The sequence below is a fragment of the Morone saxatilis genome, unplaced genomic scaffold (assembly GCF_004916995.1).
Source record: "Morone saxatilis isolate NCDOM2014 unplaced genomic scaffold, NCSU_SB_2.0 Contig11, whole genome shotgun sequence".
Taxonomy (NCBI): domain Eukaryota; kingdom Metazoa; phylum Chordata; class Actinopteri; family Moronidae; genus Morone; species Morone saxatilis.
Window position 1 is genome coordinate 4,784,019 of NW_023339663.1, and position 15,282 is coordinate 4,799,300.

At 38.2% G+C, this 15,282-nt stretch overlaps 2 protein-coding genes across 3 annotated transcripts; both read left to right on the top strand.

Moving 5' to 3' along the window:
- Positions 1 to 756: 756 nt before the first annotated feature.
- slc35c1 (solute carrier family 35 member C1) lies at positions 757 to 2,505 on the top strand (the record flags this gene model as incomplete). The annotated part of the gene is given in 1 exon segment (XM_035652572.1): positions 757 to 2,505. A coding segment is annotated over 1 exon segment (582 nt), but the record flags the coding sequence as incomplete, so codon positions are not given.
- A 3,399-nt stretch (positions 2,506 to 5,904) lies between these two features.
- si:ch211-102l7.3 lies at positions 5,905 to 15,282 on the top strand. Of its 2 annotated transcripts, none has more exons than XM_035652459.1 (11): positions 5,905 to 6,253; positions 7,192 to 7,353; positions 7,715 to 7,840; positions 9,113 to 9,227; positions 9,989 to 10,206; positions 11,281 to 11,478; positions 11,581 to 11,775; positions 12,129 to 12,195; positions 12,338 to 12,600; positions 13,065 to 13,405; positions 14,416 to 15,282. In XM_035652459.1, the coding sequence occupies exons 1-11, from the start codon at positions 6,148 to 6,150 to the stop codon at positions 14,986 to 14,988; spliced, it is 2,364 nt and encodes a 787-aa protein (XP_035508352.1). In that variant the 5' UTR covers positions 5,905 to 6,147; the 3' UTR covers positions 14,989 to 15,282. The 2 variants fall into 2 exon arrangements, with proteins under 2 accessions (XP_035508352.1, XP_035508353.1); XM_035652460.1 differs by having other exon boundaries at positions 14,419 to 15,282.

The window sequence follows — 15,282 nt, forward strand, 5'->3', positions numbered from 1 at the left end:
GTTCTTTTAATGGACCTGGCAATGTCCATGAGGACATCCTGTAGAGATAGGAAAGGGCCTTCCCAAACTATTGCAAAACCAAATTGGCGACGTGCTGTTGTCTAAAGTATTGTTTGTGCTGTAGCAGACAGATGTTTCTTATTTTCAGCTAAATGGCCCTAATCATAAAAAACAGCCCCAAACCAAAAGTACACATCTGTGGACAGAGTTGTCTGCTTACTTTCGGCCACATGTGGTATATCGTTCACATTTCATTTATCACGTAATTCAAAACTTAATTCACACGAGGAAAGAGCTAACCCAAAACCTGTTACGAGTTGTATCATTTCCAAACTTGTTTATGCATTGTGGAGTCCTGAATTTGTTGTCAATTCATACCACTTGAGAATGTTTTACAAAGTTCTCTGTCCTCCAACAACAATTGTTATTTCCAAACATGGCAAACATTCTGTGGCTTAAGTTTCCTAAATGTGGCTGTTTTTCTCACATTTATTTCATTGTAAATATTTAATTTGCCATGATGACACAGACTTAACATGTTTTTGGAAACAGAAAGCTATATTTTTGCAGCCAAACTTTCAATCAATATTTAAATTCTTGGCTAAAAGGTAAAAAATATAACAATTATTCACTGGCACGGCTTAGAAAATACTGGTAAGAAACATATTGAGATATTTTAGTGCTGGATTTCCAGTTTTAAAAAATGCTCTTTTATGTACTGTGATGTTATAGTCCTGCATGTGTCCGTGCTTCTCAGGTGGATTCTGGCTTGGTGTGGACCAGGAAGGAATGACGGGGTCCCTCTCCTGGTCAGGCGTCTTTTTTGGGGTGCTGGCCAGTGCTTTTGTCTCCATGAACGCCATCTACACCAAGAAGGTGATGCCAGCAGTGGACGGTAACATCTGGAAACTGTCCTACTACAACAACATTAATGCCTGCATCCTCTTCCTCCCATTCATTCTCATGTTCGGAGAGTTGGGCCATCTCTCCAGCTTCAGCCGCCTCACTGACCTCGGGTTCTGGGGCATGATGACACTCGGAGGAGTGTTTGGTTTCGCCATTGGCTACGTCACAGGCCTCCAGATCAAGTATACCAGTCCACTTACGCACAATGTCTCAGGTACGGCAAAGGCCTGTGCACAGACTGTTATTGCGGTGGTGTACAACTCCTCCAGTAAAAGCATGCTGTGGTGGACCAGTAACATGATGGTTCTTTGTGGCTCATCAGCCTACACTTGGGTCAAAAGTCTAGAAATGAAGAAGATTCCATACAGAGACGCTCAGGACTCCGCCAAGGAAAAACTGCTGCCAGGGGAGAAAGGCAACATGGGAGTTTAGCCATTGTAATTAAGCTGGTAAACCCTCTGTTTTATCCATGTCGCGTGAGAATGTGAAATAATGTAACATATGATTGTTAGTGATTTAAGTGAGACGTACGTGGAATCAGTGATTTTGATTGGGTTTAATAATGTTGTGGTTTTTTACAGTTTGACTTAAGGCTTGAAGGAATTTCTATATATATTTTATTTCATGTTGATTTGAGGCCTTTTTACAATTATTTTTTAAAATGAAATGACTGAGAAATTTAATAATGTGTCTTTTATGGTCTAGTGTACAAGTGAAGGAAAAAAAACCTGTTTTTATTCACAAGGAGGGTATATTTACTGAGATTGAGGGTATTGGCGTCATAGCAAACTAGAAACTTTTTTACAGCTACACGCCATTTCTATGAATGTATGTCAGTATCTTGTTCATTTTTTTTATGATCGCCTCTGGCTAGGAACATGTCTGCTTTCTCAAATATGAACAAAGCCAAGACAGCCGGATCTGTAATATCCTGTAGTTTATAGAGGATACAACAGACAAGGTAATCAGAAACCTCGTGTCAGTGGGACTGACACACAATAGGCTTTTATCTCCAAAGAAAACACTCCTTCAGTATACTGTTGCATTCACAAACTTGTGCACTATTGCTACAGTACACCATGTTTCTGAGCTGAGTCAAATTTTAAATTGTGAACATAGGCAATGGCATAAGGTCTATGACAATATATTTGCATTTCAAGACAAAAGTGGGACAGACTGAAAGAGAGCCCTGTTTCAATTACTTATATATCTCTCATGTTTCATGTGTTGTTCTTACGTGTATATCTTTACATGACAGAATAATGCACAATTGCACCACAACTGCGAAGTCTTTTTTTTACACTTATACTTAACTTATGGTATAACATCTCTGGGACCTCTTTACCAGACTGAAAATGTTTTAAGTGAACCATTGTCTGTATTCAAAACCAGCTTTTTAAAATGTCTTTAAACCATTGTAACACATCAACTGAACAAAAACAGGGCGCTTATTTAAAAGAACATTAAAGATGGTGTACAATTCAACTGTTTTCAGGTTTTCCTGTTATAAAGGAAGATTTTGCTTTCGCTGGTTATTTATATTTGTGAGTTTGATATTTTGGTTGATTATTCTTGTCAAATAAAAATATATACAGTTTATAGACATATTTTGTGTCAATCTACATTCTCTAAATACACTTTAAATTTAGAGACTGTGCTATATCTTAAAATTTCATGATGATTCAGAACCAAAACAAATAGTCTGAGCTTTGGCACGATTATCTTATACGTATGAAGAAAATATTTAAGCCATTAAACCAGCTTCTGTCTTTGCTCATCCCTGATGTGTGTGAGAAGTTAATGAAGCTGGTGGCCTTGTGTTTTTTTGCCACATTGAGGCGAGACATTCACACACTGCCGTCTATGTGGGCCTTAAAAGGTATGTTGAGGTATCTACTGGAGGCCTAAAATCATCAAATCTCGACACAGACCACTATATCACATAAATGCAGAGCTGTCTGATGAGGTGAATATTGTAATTGTAATATGAAGTTCATGTTTGATATGAAGACAGAAGAACATAAAAGTGACTCTAAAGTGAGAACATTGTTATTGTATTAATAAAGGTGAATATCCTTGGACCTGCTGAAATAAATACATAATGTATCAACAAAATTAATAGTTTTGTTGGCAAATTTGTTCTCATATAAGTTACTGTATGGAAATGATGAAACATTTTAGGTTACCAGTAGCACCAGGAGCAAACAACTACATTGTTGAAGATGGCTATGGCTATCTAACAGGGAACTTCCTTCCATTTACCATTAGAAAATATCAATATATTTTAAAACAGCGGTGTTAGATCCCTGTAGGACAATTCATTCTCTGCATTTAACCCAACCTAAGTATTAGGAGCAGTGGGCAGCCACTGTGCAGTGCTCAGGGACCAACTCTAGTTCTAAGCCAGTACTTTGGTCAAGGGCACAGACAGGAGAATTAACCTAACACACTGGGAAACCATTGTAGTCTCTTGGATTTGCAGTAATCCAGATGCCTGCTGGCAAAGACACTCACAGATAAGTGCATGTTATAACTGCTGCAGAACTTAATATCTATCTATCTTCATAATACTTGCCACTTCTATGACCTCATTTAAGCTGATAAGATGTGTTTCAGTGGGATGTCTCCTCTGTGTGTCACTATTGCCAATGTGCTTGGTTGTTTTCAGCATGGTTGGAGGTGAGGAAGGTCAGTGGATGTTGGAGCTCGCCTGGATGAGAGTCTCCGGGCTCCAAATGGAATATTTCTCAGAGCAACAGGGGGGCTAAAAATAGCTGACAGAGCACCATGGGTAATTACACGAACCAAAAAACACTGGTCTCTGATGTCAAGAACTCATTTCAACAGCGAAGTTGGCCTTGTGACACCAATGAAAGTTTTATAACTGTGTCATCATGTGAAATACATAATCCCCCATCCCTCATCTTTCTCTCTCATGTCTGGTTGGGTCAGGTTTAACATGACAAGAGGAGGCAAAATCTTCAACAATGATTGACAGTTCAAAGGCTGCAAGAATCATAAGTAGTCCCTCATGTTTCTTTATATGTGTCAGCTCAAAGTGGTGGTCAAAATGTGGTTGCCACTTTGTTGATCTTAGAGTTAATTACTGCTGGGATGTTTTCAGTTAAAATCATGACTATAGTTAATGTGTGTAGACACACATTCTTCCCATGCAACGAGAGTTGCATACTTTATATTAGTTATATAATTTCATGTAGTTTAATGTCCTCAGCCTCATAATTAAGCATCTTAAACCAGCATTAATTGCTTTTTCATGTATGTATTATATATGTGTTTTTAGTGTCATTCAAAATACAATTATAGTTTGTCAGCCATGCCTGCTGTATATTCAGGGTAAAAAATAATAATTGATGTTGACTTGTGGGCTTGAAAGTGGGACATTATAATTATTTCAAAATGTATACCGGTTGAAATAATAATATCTACTGTAAGTCTGCTGCTTTGTATAAATGCCATTGGCACTAATTACAGCTTTCTTTATTTGACACATTTGTAATTTTCACATATTTATTCCCCATTCCTCCAGCATATTTGCTCACACTCAGTCAAGCTGGACAGATTTTCACACCGGCTGCCCAGCACCAAATGACATACAGATAAAAACAGGCTTGTGAAGAAAAGTCAAATACCTAGCAAGCTCAGATCAGGTACATATACTTGATATATTTTCACTGGTGGATACCAAACCAAGAGAGTTAATATTGAACTTTTTGTTGTTTCATATCTGCTGGCCATTATTTGTTAATGTGTAAGGCGATATTATGTCAAGGATGTATCACAATCAACTTATTATGGAAATGTTCTGCCCTTTGGTGGTTAAAAATCTATAAATGCAGCTTTAAAAGAAAAGTTTAGAAGGTCAGACTTTGGTTATTGTTCAAGCACTGGGGCGTATCGTCACTTTCCTGAAGCCATGTATCTCCAAAGCACCAACTTTTAATGGGCTAAAGCAGCCCTACAATACATTTTGTAGGTAATGCAGTCGGTAAATGGTTTAGCTGAAGAAGTAGGAAAAATGTATTGGATCATAAAGGAACAATTAATCCTTCATGTTTTGAAATTTCTGAAATATTCAAAATCACCTAATTTGATTAGTGAGATTGATGATTTTCATCAGGACATTGATGATATATAGGATAGGAAGATATGTACAATTTACGTAATGTAGATCACTTAATATATGTGTATACCAACATTCTCAAAACCAAGAAAGAAGAGTAATTGGCAAGCCAAAAATCCCAGAGTCCCTCAATCCTCTCTGCTAAATGTACATTTTGCAATCTCATCCTTAGTAATATCATATGATGAAAATATCACATATCACACAAACTAACAGACAAAAGTCTGTATAAACAGCAAACAGCAAAGGTTGAAGTTACGTAGTATTGTAAGTCTCAATCTGTCTGCTTACAACCTGCTGTAATGGAGAAGATGAGAACAGGTATCAAAACATGGAAACTCCAGAGTAAAAGCTTAGGTAATGGAAAAGCAACCTTGGTCATGAAATGGGCTGTGACGATCCTGTCAGCCTCATTCCTGCAGGCAGATCTATGGCGACTGACATCATAAACATGTCGGGGGGAGGACATCTGTTATCTGTCTTCCAAGAAGTTTTGAAATTGTCTGGCAAGATAGCTGGTGTATGATGAAGCATCAGTAAACACATTTGGCTTGATGCACCTGCAGATATGTGTTTTTTTTTACATGGCTTTTGAAGTGTTTGGAAAAAAGAATGATTTTGAATATCTAACTTGCAGTTTTGGTGAAATTTACCTCTATTCTTTCCTTGAAACCTCTCTCAGATGGAATGTTTTTCTCTGGACTTTCTTCACTGTTTTCCTCATTAGCATGTCTTTATTCCCTCAAATGCACTTTCCACTCCCTTTGCCAGTAATTTTCCCCCTGTTACTATTCAGCGTGCAGCACTCATTCTGGACTCAAGACTCAGCTCGACACGAGAGCAGGGGAGCAGGAACTAGTTGCAGACCTAACACTGATTTGAGCTGGATAATTTCAAAGCAAATGCAAGCTTTCACAAAGGAAAACATCATGGAAGGAAGGGGTTAAGGACCTCTGTCCATTATGCTGAGATGGGAGAATTCATCATCCATCGTTACGTCATATTTTTGAGCAGACAGGAAGATCTGTAGATAACTCCGAGCTAGTGCTACTTTCTTGGAACTTCTTTGAAAGTTTATTGCTGTGAACTTGGCAGCCAACATGCTCACTTTCCTCACAAGGAAAGTGCCCATGCCCACTTCTCTGGACCCCATATTCTACTACCTCCTCTTAAATCTTTGGTTTTGTGTAACGGCTTGGCCTCACGGTAAGTAAAAAGCATTTTTTGCTGTTTTGATTGACGGTTGTCAGAATATTGGAGAGTCTTTATATCCTGTGGCCAATCCTTTGTGAAAATGTTGCTAACTTTTAACAAGAACTAAGCCTGTTGGCTTACTGCTGACTAACTGTGGAGCTATTCATGACGATGAGTCACTTCTGCTGCTAAAACTTGTCCCAATGCATGCTTCAGACTGTATGTGTCTCACTGAAATTAAATTACTCATAACTTCTGCTGGTATAGAGCCATTTCCCTTCCCAATTAGTGGAGATGTTGGACATATCAGTGAGATTTCAATATCTGGGAGGCTTTTACATTTCATTTAGCACATAAATCCATAACTATTGATGGGTAGAATTATGTGATGATGACAATTGGCACAATTGAGTCCATTTTCACTGCTCCATATTATTTTGATTGTGTTTGAAAGAAAACAAAAAAAACAAAAGCTGCCATCTTCAGTTGGATTTTGGGACATATTTGTACCTGTCTGATGCATCATTGTGGATAAAAGCTCACAAGGTATAGTATGGCAGCTTAAGGTCTCAGATATGGTTCACAAAGAGTATACAGACCAGCTTGGCTTGATAGCATCATCTGCCACAAAATCACCTGCCAAGACAGACTTCACACCTCAGCAGTTCGTCCGGTCATCATGAAAGGTTGAGCGTGTGTTGTACAAGAAAAGTCGGATCTGTATCATCACATAACAGGAAAATATGCTAAAGGGCCAGATTTGTACATTTGTACATTTGTACATTTCTATATCCACATGTGGAAATGGAAATGTGCTATAGGGATGCATCAGTTGTCATTTTCTTATTGATAGAAATCCATGTGTTGTAAGTAAGTAAGTCAAAGGTTTCAGTAGGTGCATATTAAGTTTGATGCCACTGTCTTTTGTTTTTTTTCCACACCTCTGACAGGGGACAACTGCCCAAGCTCTAAGTGGAGCGTCATGTGTCGTCCATGTTGTGAGTACCAGCTGATCCAGTGTCGGTGTCCCTCAGAAGGGTCGAGGGTAGGCTACACTGTTCCCTGCTGCCGCAATGCTCTGGATCAGTGTGACCCCTGTATCTTTCATCCAGGTACATTCTCATTGTTGCTTAGAGACATTATGTTATCCGTAATCTGCCTGGTGCTTATTTTGTCTCCTGTTCTGTTATTGCTGCTCACACTACCCACCCAGTTCTTCTTCTGTGTATTCCAAAGAAGAATCTGCTGCTGTCAGAGACACAAAATACTTAATTTCCGGTCGATTTATCTTTTTTTTAATCAATTTTACTGCATATATTCTTTGCATATATATATGTTTTCTTTTTGCTTTTACAAGTACACTATAGGGAACTACAATAAAAAAATTATTAGATAGGGTATTCATAATATGTAATCATATGATATTAATATTCAGTATTAAGCTGAACTTATTTCTGCTTTTGTCCTTGTCAGGCTGCAGTCTGTTTGAGAACTGTAAAACCTGCCACAATGGAACATGGAAAGCCAATGATGACTTCTTTGTCAATGGAAAGTATTGTAGAAAGTGTCGCCAAGGCTGGAGTGGAGGGGACTGTAAAAGTGAGTTTGACCTTGAGCCCCCCTTTTGTTTTGTTTTTTGTCAGTGACATTTTCTTCTTCTTACATTCGCCAGTATAGTGTTACCTGGCTAGTCACCATATTATATGATTAGTCTGATAAGGTTCTAGTAAATTCCACTACCACAACCACTTCTGACTGAGTAATTCCATAATGATTGACAGAGCTCTTGAAAACTTTATTTCATGTAGTGGTACTGTTTATATTTATTTGCAGCATTTGTAAACATTGCTATTTTTTTTTTTTTAGAAATTATAAGCTCATTATAAGTTAAGGAAATGTTAATTTAATTTGTGGAACAAAGAATTTAGGGTGTAATCATGATCAAGACTGTGTTCCAAGTTTGTAATACACCATAAGGACACTTGGTGGCGACAACGCTTTTTGTTTAGGTTTCTGCCAAGTCAACTGCTAATAATGTAGTTTTAGTTTCTGTAAATATTGAAATATTGGTGAGATATATGATCCTATTTTTTTTCTTTTAAAATCATTATTGTCAGCATTGTACTACAGCAGTAACCACACCCATATCATTTAAATCAAATGTGTACTGGTAAAGCAACACTGTACTAATAATAGAGGAAAGAAAAGAACTTTACCTGCTTGCCACTCCTGTTCACTCTCATTGTATTTTTCCATTCTTTATTTTTCATGGCCCGGGGGAAATTGCCACTTGGATGCCATTCTGTCATGTGCTGTCAGTTTGATATGCACAAGGGAAGGCATTGAGCCATTATGCAACTTCTGTTGTCCTACACAACCTGTTCAGTCTGTATAGGTGCACATGGCCAAATTAAATAGGCTGCATGGTTTTATAATGCTTTGCTAGGCAGTGCATACAAAAGGGTTTTGTGAATTTTAAAATATGCTAAAATCCTAAAACCTTTAACAATTAAATAGAAAAACCCAAACCCTAATTTCAGCCCTTATCCAGGTCCCCTTTAGTAGCAAGAAGTGACAGAAATCAATTTGTAGAATTTATAATATCTCCTTTTGCTTTTTTAGTCATCTGAAGAAAACACATGCCAGCATGAATACCAGCATGATGTTTATAATCATGGTTATTGAAGTGGCTTATTGGATCACATGATCCTCCTATTTCTTTTTTTTAAATTATCTGCCCTCTTACACAGCATGCCACATTACTGGTCCTGCTTAGAACAGTAATAAATGTTCAGTGCAAACATGAAAACACACATTTAATGAGAATGTGAATTTAATAAGTAAAAGTAATCACAGTTCTCTTGTGGGTAGCATGTGGTGGTGTCATTCAGCGGTCTCAGGGTCACATTGCCCTGGAGAGCTACCCAACAAATGCCCGATGTGAATGGACAGTTCAAGTGGAGAGGGACAGCAAGATCGAGCTGAGGTGGGTAACTTATTTCAAAGCTTTCATATGCATGGAACAAACATGGAAAGTAGCCAATATCTGAAACAAACAAAAAAAAGGTCAGTTTTTATTTGTAAAGGTACAAGTGATCATTTTATTAAAGTGACTTCAGGTAATAAATTGTGAGAAAAGCAATCTTTTATTGCCAATGTTATGATTAATAAAATGGTTGAGAGTAAGGATTTATTAAGTCAAGGCAAGGTCTACCAGAGTGATAAATTTAACTATATCAGTGTGACGATTATAAGAGAATCTGTGACAGCTTTAATTCAGTGCAGTTAACTCAGAAATCTGCTTTTTGAAACAAGCCAAGCTAAAAGATCTGTTTCGTTCTGTGTGCTGGATACTACTTTTCCTCAATTTGCAATTCACCAAATAGAAGACCAACTCTGTCACTGTCAGCTGATGTTGAAGCCAACAGTTGAGAAAGGTTTGTACTCTTACACTCAGTCAAAAATGTGTATCACCAGAAGTTCTATCTCATAGAAAAAATGTCTACACAGTGATAAAAAAGTGGAAGAGACAGATGCAAAAAGAGTGAAATTATTCTATGTCCAATATGTGAAGAAATGTGATGAAGAAGTGAACGTTAAAGTTATAGGACCATCGCGACTGGCAAACCTCTGCTGACGTTGAGGTGAAAGCAGAGTGGATAGCCCTGTATGACCACCTAGAAGATTAGGATTTCGAATTGGATTGAAAAATCAGTTAAACATAACTTCTCTTTGGATATGCTGCAGGTTTTCACAGCTCAGTCTGGAGTCTGACCATAACTGTGGTTATGACTATGTTGAGGTGCGTGATGGCCACAGTCTGAGCTCCCCTGTGTTTGGCCGGTTTTGTGGGGACCAGCTGCCTCCTCCAATAAAAACCTCTGGGAATGTCTTGCACATCCTGTTCACCTCAGATGGCTACAACAACTTTGATGGCTTTGTTCTCACTTTTCAGGAGAGTTCAGGCAGGTACAACCATTGTTATTAATGTGAATGCTGCTTTGCTTCAGCCCATAGCAGTATTGTTGGACTCAATTGCAAAATAATGCATTGTGGTTCACACGCTCAGCTGATGCATTGTGTGAGGTGGAATCAAAAAAAAGACTAATCATGTATCACTTTGATATACATTCACAATATGCTGTATGTATTTAGTTCAGATAAATATATCACGAATACATAAAAGATACTCTGTGCTGCTCTGCTGCATGCTTCACCTCTCTTTGTTTGCATGCACTCTATTTGTTCCTAACCTTTTTCTTTTATTCTGCTGTAGTTGTGCAGTCTCCTATGCAGGGCAGTAATGCGAGACGGACAGTCAGCGACACAGATTTGTCATACTCATCCCTCTCCATTTGCCCTCTTTGAAGCAAGTTATGCATCTAACTTGCATCTCATTTAGCCAGTCTTTTCTCTCCTGGAAATTAAATCTCGCTGGCTCCTGAACATATAGTGGTACATCGTCTTCATCATCATCATTATTAGTAGTAATTTCTACTAGTATAGTTTTTGCTATTGTTGTTGCTGTGTATCTCTGTATCTGTCTTTCTCTCTTTACTAAAAACCTAAAACTTGTGGGTTCCCTCAGAGCACTGTCCTAGGGTCATTTTTATGTTTTACTACATATGCTAATGGTTTAAAAGCAGATTGTATGCTCTCTTTCTTCATCCAGGCAAATATAAGTATCATCTCAAAGATAAAATTTCAGTCAGAAATATGTTGACCATTGAGATGCAAGTATTTAAAACTGGCTCTCATTTAGGAAAATTGAATTGAATTGTCAACTGAATTCTTAGCCTATCCTATGACGGTTTAAATTTCATTAGGTATTGTTATAATTGAGCAGCAAGAGGTAACTCATTTAATGTAATTACTTTTAAAGCAAGAATACATGTTTACATATCACAGCAGTACCACAGCAACCATTTATGTGAATTTAATGAACTGTAACATTTTAACACTTGGGTATCTTTATTCAGTTTAGCTGCTGGTTCAGTGGGTGTTTGTCTTTCATTTATCACCAAAACATTTCTCAATAGTTTCAGGCATCAAGAATCCAGTGTGTTCACTCCCAGAGCAACCAGTGAATGGATATTTGCTGCTTGTACATGGTCAAAAGGAGGAGCTTGTATCTGTAAACTACCGGTGCCATTCAACTTTCACACTGATCGGCTCCCAGCAGAGGAACTGTCTGCCTAATGGCACATGGAGTGGCACTGTTCCCAAATGTGTAAAAGGTACTTTTTCACCAGGTCTTCATGTCTGTTCTTTGTACAATATAAAAGCAATATAATACTCTTATCTGAGGAGTTTTCTTGTTCAAATACATACTCATATAGGCCAAACAAGCAGAGTCCAGTGCCCTCCTCCACCCAAATTGCTCAATGGCTACCACAGATCTGTTCCTCACCAAGCTGGAGGTGCAAAGACAGTTGAGTTTTTCTGCAAAAAGTCCTACATGCTGAGTGGAAACCACCAGAGTACCTGCGTCTCTAATGGCTCCTGGAGTGGCAGGCCGCCCAAGTGTGTGAGAGGTAGCTGTTTTCAAAAACACGTTAAGATTGGGAACACACTGTTACACTAAAAGTAGCATATTTTCTACTGTATTACTATGTGAGGACAGCACAAAATGTTTCCAACATACAGTTAGTCTTACTATTTGTTTATCTGACTAATGTATGCAGAAATCTACACAACATTTGAATAAGTAACAATTTAGCAATTAGAGCACTGCGATGAGTGAGTCATTAGTTTGCATCAGGAATGGTTTCTTTATAATATGTGTGTTACTTTTACTTTCTGAACATAATTTTTCCTATTCACACTAAATAACTCACCCTCATGCTCACGATTATTCATGTTACTGATTCTTAATTTGCCTCTACAGCATGTCGAGAGCCCAGAGTGTCAGAACTTGTTCGACAAAGTGTTGTGAAGCCACATCTGATATCAAGGTAGCCACTAAGACACTATATGCATTTATTAATGTTTGCTATTTTGGTGGTGGATGTAGCTCACACTGGTAACAGTATTCCCACATTAAGTTATTCAAGTGCGGATAAGAAACTATTACGACCAACTTTTTTATTTCAACAGAGATAATCGAGACCAAAGACTCAAATTCTCATCCAGGTACAACATGCACGATTTGTTGTCAGCTGGTTTTATTCCACTTACATTCGACAAACAGTCAAAAAAAGATGACACTGCCTTTGTGGAGCTTCCTCGTGGCTTTCATCCAGTCTACACAAGCATTGAGTACAAGTGTGCCTCCCCGCTGTACCACCACACAGGAAGCTCCCGACGCACATGTCTGAAGACTGGCAGATGGAGTGGACGCCATGTTTCCTGCTCACCAGGTGAGAGCGGCTGCAGTGTAAACCCAGCCAACAGAAATTTATGTTTATTCTAACAAATGAAAATTTGAATTAAATATTGCAGATAAAAAGGCATGTCATGGTCTGGTTTTTACCAACACCTTATGGTGGCTAATGCTACCAAATGTTAGTAAGAAATATTATAAAAAATTTGCTTTGCAGTTTAGATGCCACTAAATCATACACACTGGACCAGATTATTTTGTCAAATTCATGACTTTTTTTTTTTACACTCTCAATCTTTACATCTGCTTGGTAAATATGAAGCTAGAGCCAGCAGCTGACTAGCTTAGCTTAGCATAAAGACTGAAAACAGGGGTAAACCGCTAGCCTTACTCTGAGTCTGCTATTGTGCATGTTGGCTCCTTTTTAGAGCCAGTTTGTTATGAAATTATATTTTTGACACGCTGTTTGTCTCTCTCTCCCTGACTGTTATCTTCCCACAGTGTGTGGCAAATTCGACACTTTCAGTCTACACAACCTCACAGACACTCAGTGGCCGTGGCATGCAGCCATCTATATCCGCTCGCCTCCTGATCATACTGCCAGCACCCAAAGGCCCCGTGGATTAACCACATCTATCCAGCAGGGGGCCTCAGAGGAGTCCACATTCTGGTACCTGGCCTGCAGCGGGGCTCTGCTCACCCAGCGTAGTGTCCTGGTGCCAGCTCAGTGTGTGGTAGACAAGGACATGCAGCAGACCCTTCACCCAGCACAAGTGAAGGTTGTCATAGGCATGCGGTACCAGACATCCAAGGATCGGCCGAAAAGCCTGCACCACCTCAGGGTACAACACAGTCTATTAGTCAGAGTCCATCAGGTTTTTTATATTTTCTTAATATTTTTGCTTTTGTTAGATGAGTTTGTAGAAAACGTAAGTCTTCCACACAAAATATCATGTAAAGTCACATTATTTATCATCAAGCATGAATCTATATATTTGATATCTAGACATATTGTTAACATTAATTTGCATTAAGGTACCAAGGTTAAAAAAGTTTAAAGGCTTTAACTTTTCTTAGATTTTGAGGTTTCGATTTTTTTATTGTCAATAGAATTTAAATAACTATGTATTTTTTAACTGAAATATTAATTTAAATGGTGGTAAAACATTGGTTGTTGGGTTGCAATAGCATTTAATTTTCATTGTAGGATGGCCGTCTCAGAAAGGTGTATTACACACATATTATTATCATCAGTTACAATAACCCTTAAAGGAACAATAATAGAAGATAAGAAAATTTACACAGTATGATAACCATGTCAGTGTCATTTTTCATACCATGATATCAGTTTACCCTAATAACCCTAATTGGTTGTATAGATACAAAGCTTTTTAACCTTTTTTTTATCCTATTTTTATCCTAGAAGCTTACATTTATTTTCACCTGAAAACTACCAAAACCATGCTTATTATTATATTAATGGTTTTAAATCTTTTCATTTTCAGGTCAGACAGCGCACAAAAGTTTTCCATGACTGAAAAATATACCAAACAGCAGATGCATGATAAAGTATTAAGCAAGGAATCTTCATTAAATAGATATAATCCTCTGGATAGGTTCTTGTTTGTAAATGGTACAGGAAGAAATCCTTTGGCATTTTGATGTGCATTTTAAGCTTTACAACTATATTTGACTTGGATTTGAAATATTTGCACATCTTGGTGCATATTATCTGATCTTGAAAGATATTCCAAAAACAACAAAACGTGGCACATTATTTGCGGAATAAGGCTGTCTCAGGTATTCTGACTTCAAGTAATTTAATTTCACTCTTTCTCTCTTTCTGCCTCAGCAGGTTTCAGACATTTTAGTCCATCCAAACTTTTACTCTGCACCAGACTCTGATGTGGCTGTACTCAAGCTAAAAGACAAGGCCAAGATTAGTGAGAGTGTGTTGCCAGTGTGTCTACCCAAAATGCAAGGAGGAGAGGTGACAGCGCAGGAGGCTTACACTGCGAGGTGGATTTTACCAAACGATTACAGCCACCTGAGCCTCTACACTCCCTTAAGCCAGACGAAACTTGTTGAGTTGGACGATGTTTCGCAATGCGAAAGAGAATTTGCTCAAGGAGGAGCACATACCACACTGATTGGTGACAATACACTGTGTGTCATTAGGAAGCCGTCCAGTCTTCAAAGCCCTTGTCCCAGCATTGTTCCAGGCATCACAACCATGGCAGCTGTGATTTCATCCACAAGTGGTATCTTGTCAGGACACGAAGGGACTCAGGGAATCTCCAGCACACACTGGGAGCTTCTTGGTTTAGAGAGTTTCAGCTATAAAGAAAATAATTGCCACCAACATACTTACACAGTTCAGATACGAATAGCCAACTTTCGAGATTGGATAGAGAAAAACATGTAGATTTTTTTTCTCAAAATGCCTCAATTTAACTCTCTTAAATGGTCATTTATTTCCAGTTTTGTAAATCTCACAGTTGGTGGAAATGGTGGAGATGAAGGAGACAGAGAGAACACAACATTTGCTGTGATCATTTTGTGTCAATATCATATAAGATGAGATATGTTGGCACCCTACCTGTATCTTTTATGTGTGCATGTTATTGTTCTGTATTGGGGCTACCCCCACTTCAAACAACTGGATGTCACCATGTGTTTGTGAGAATTAAATTTGGAAAATAAAAATGGTTCTTCTCCA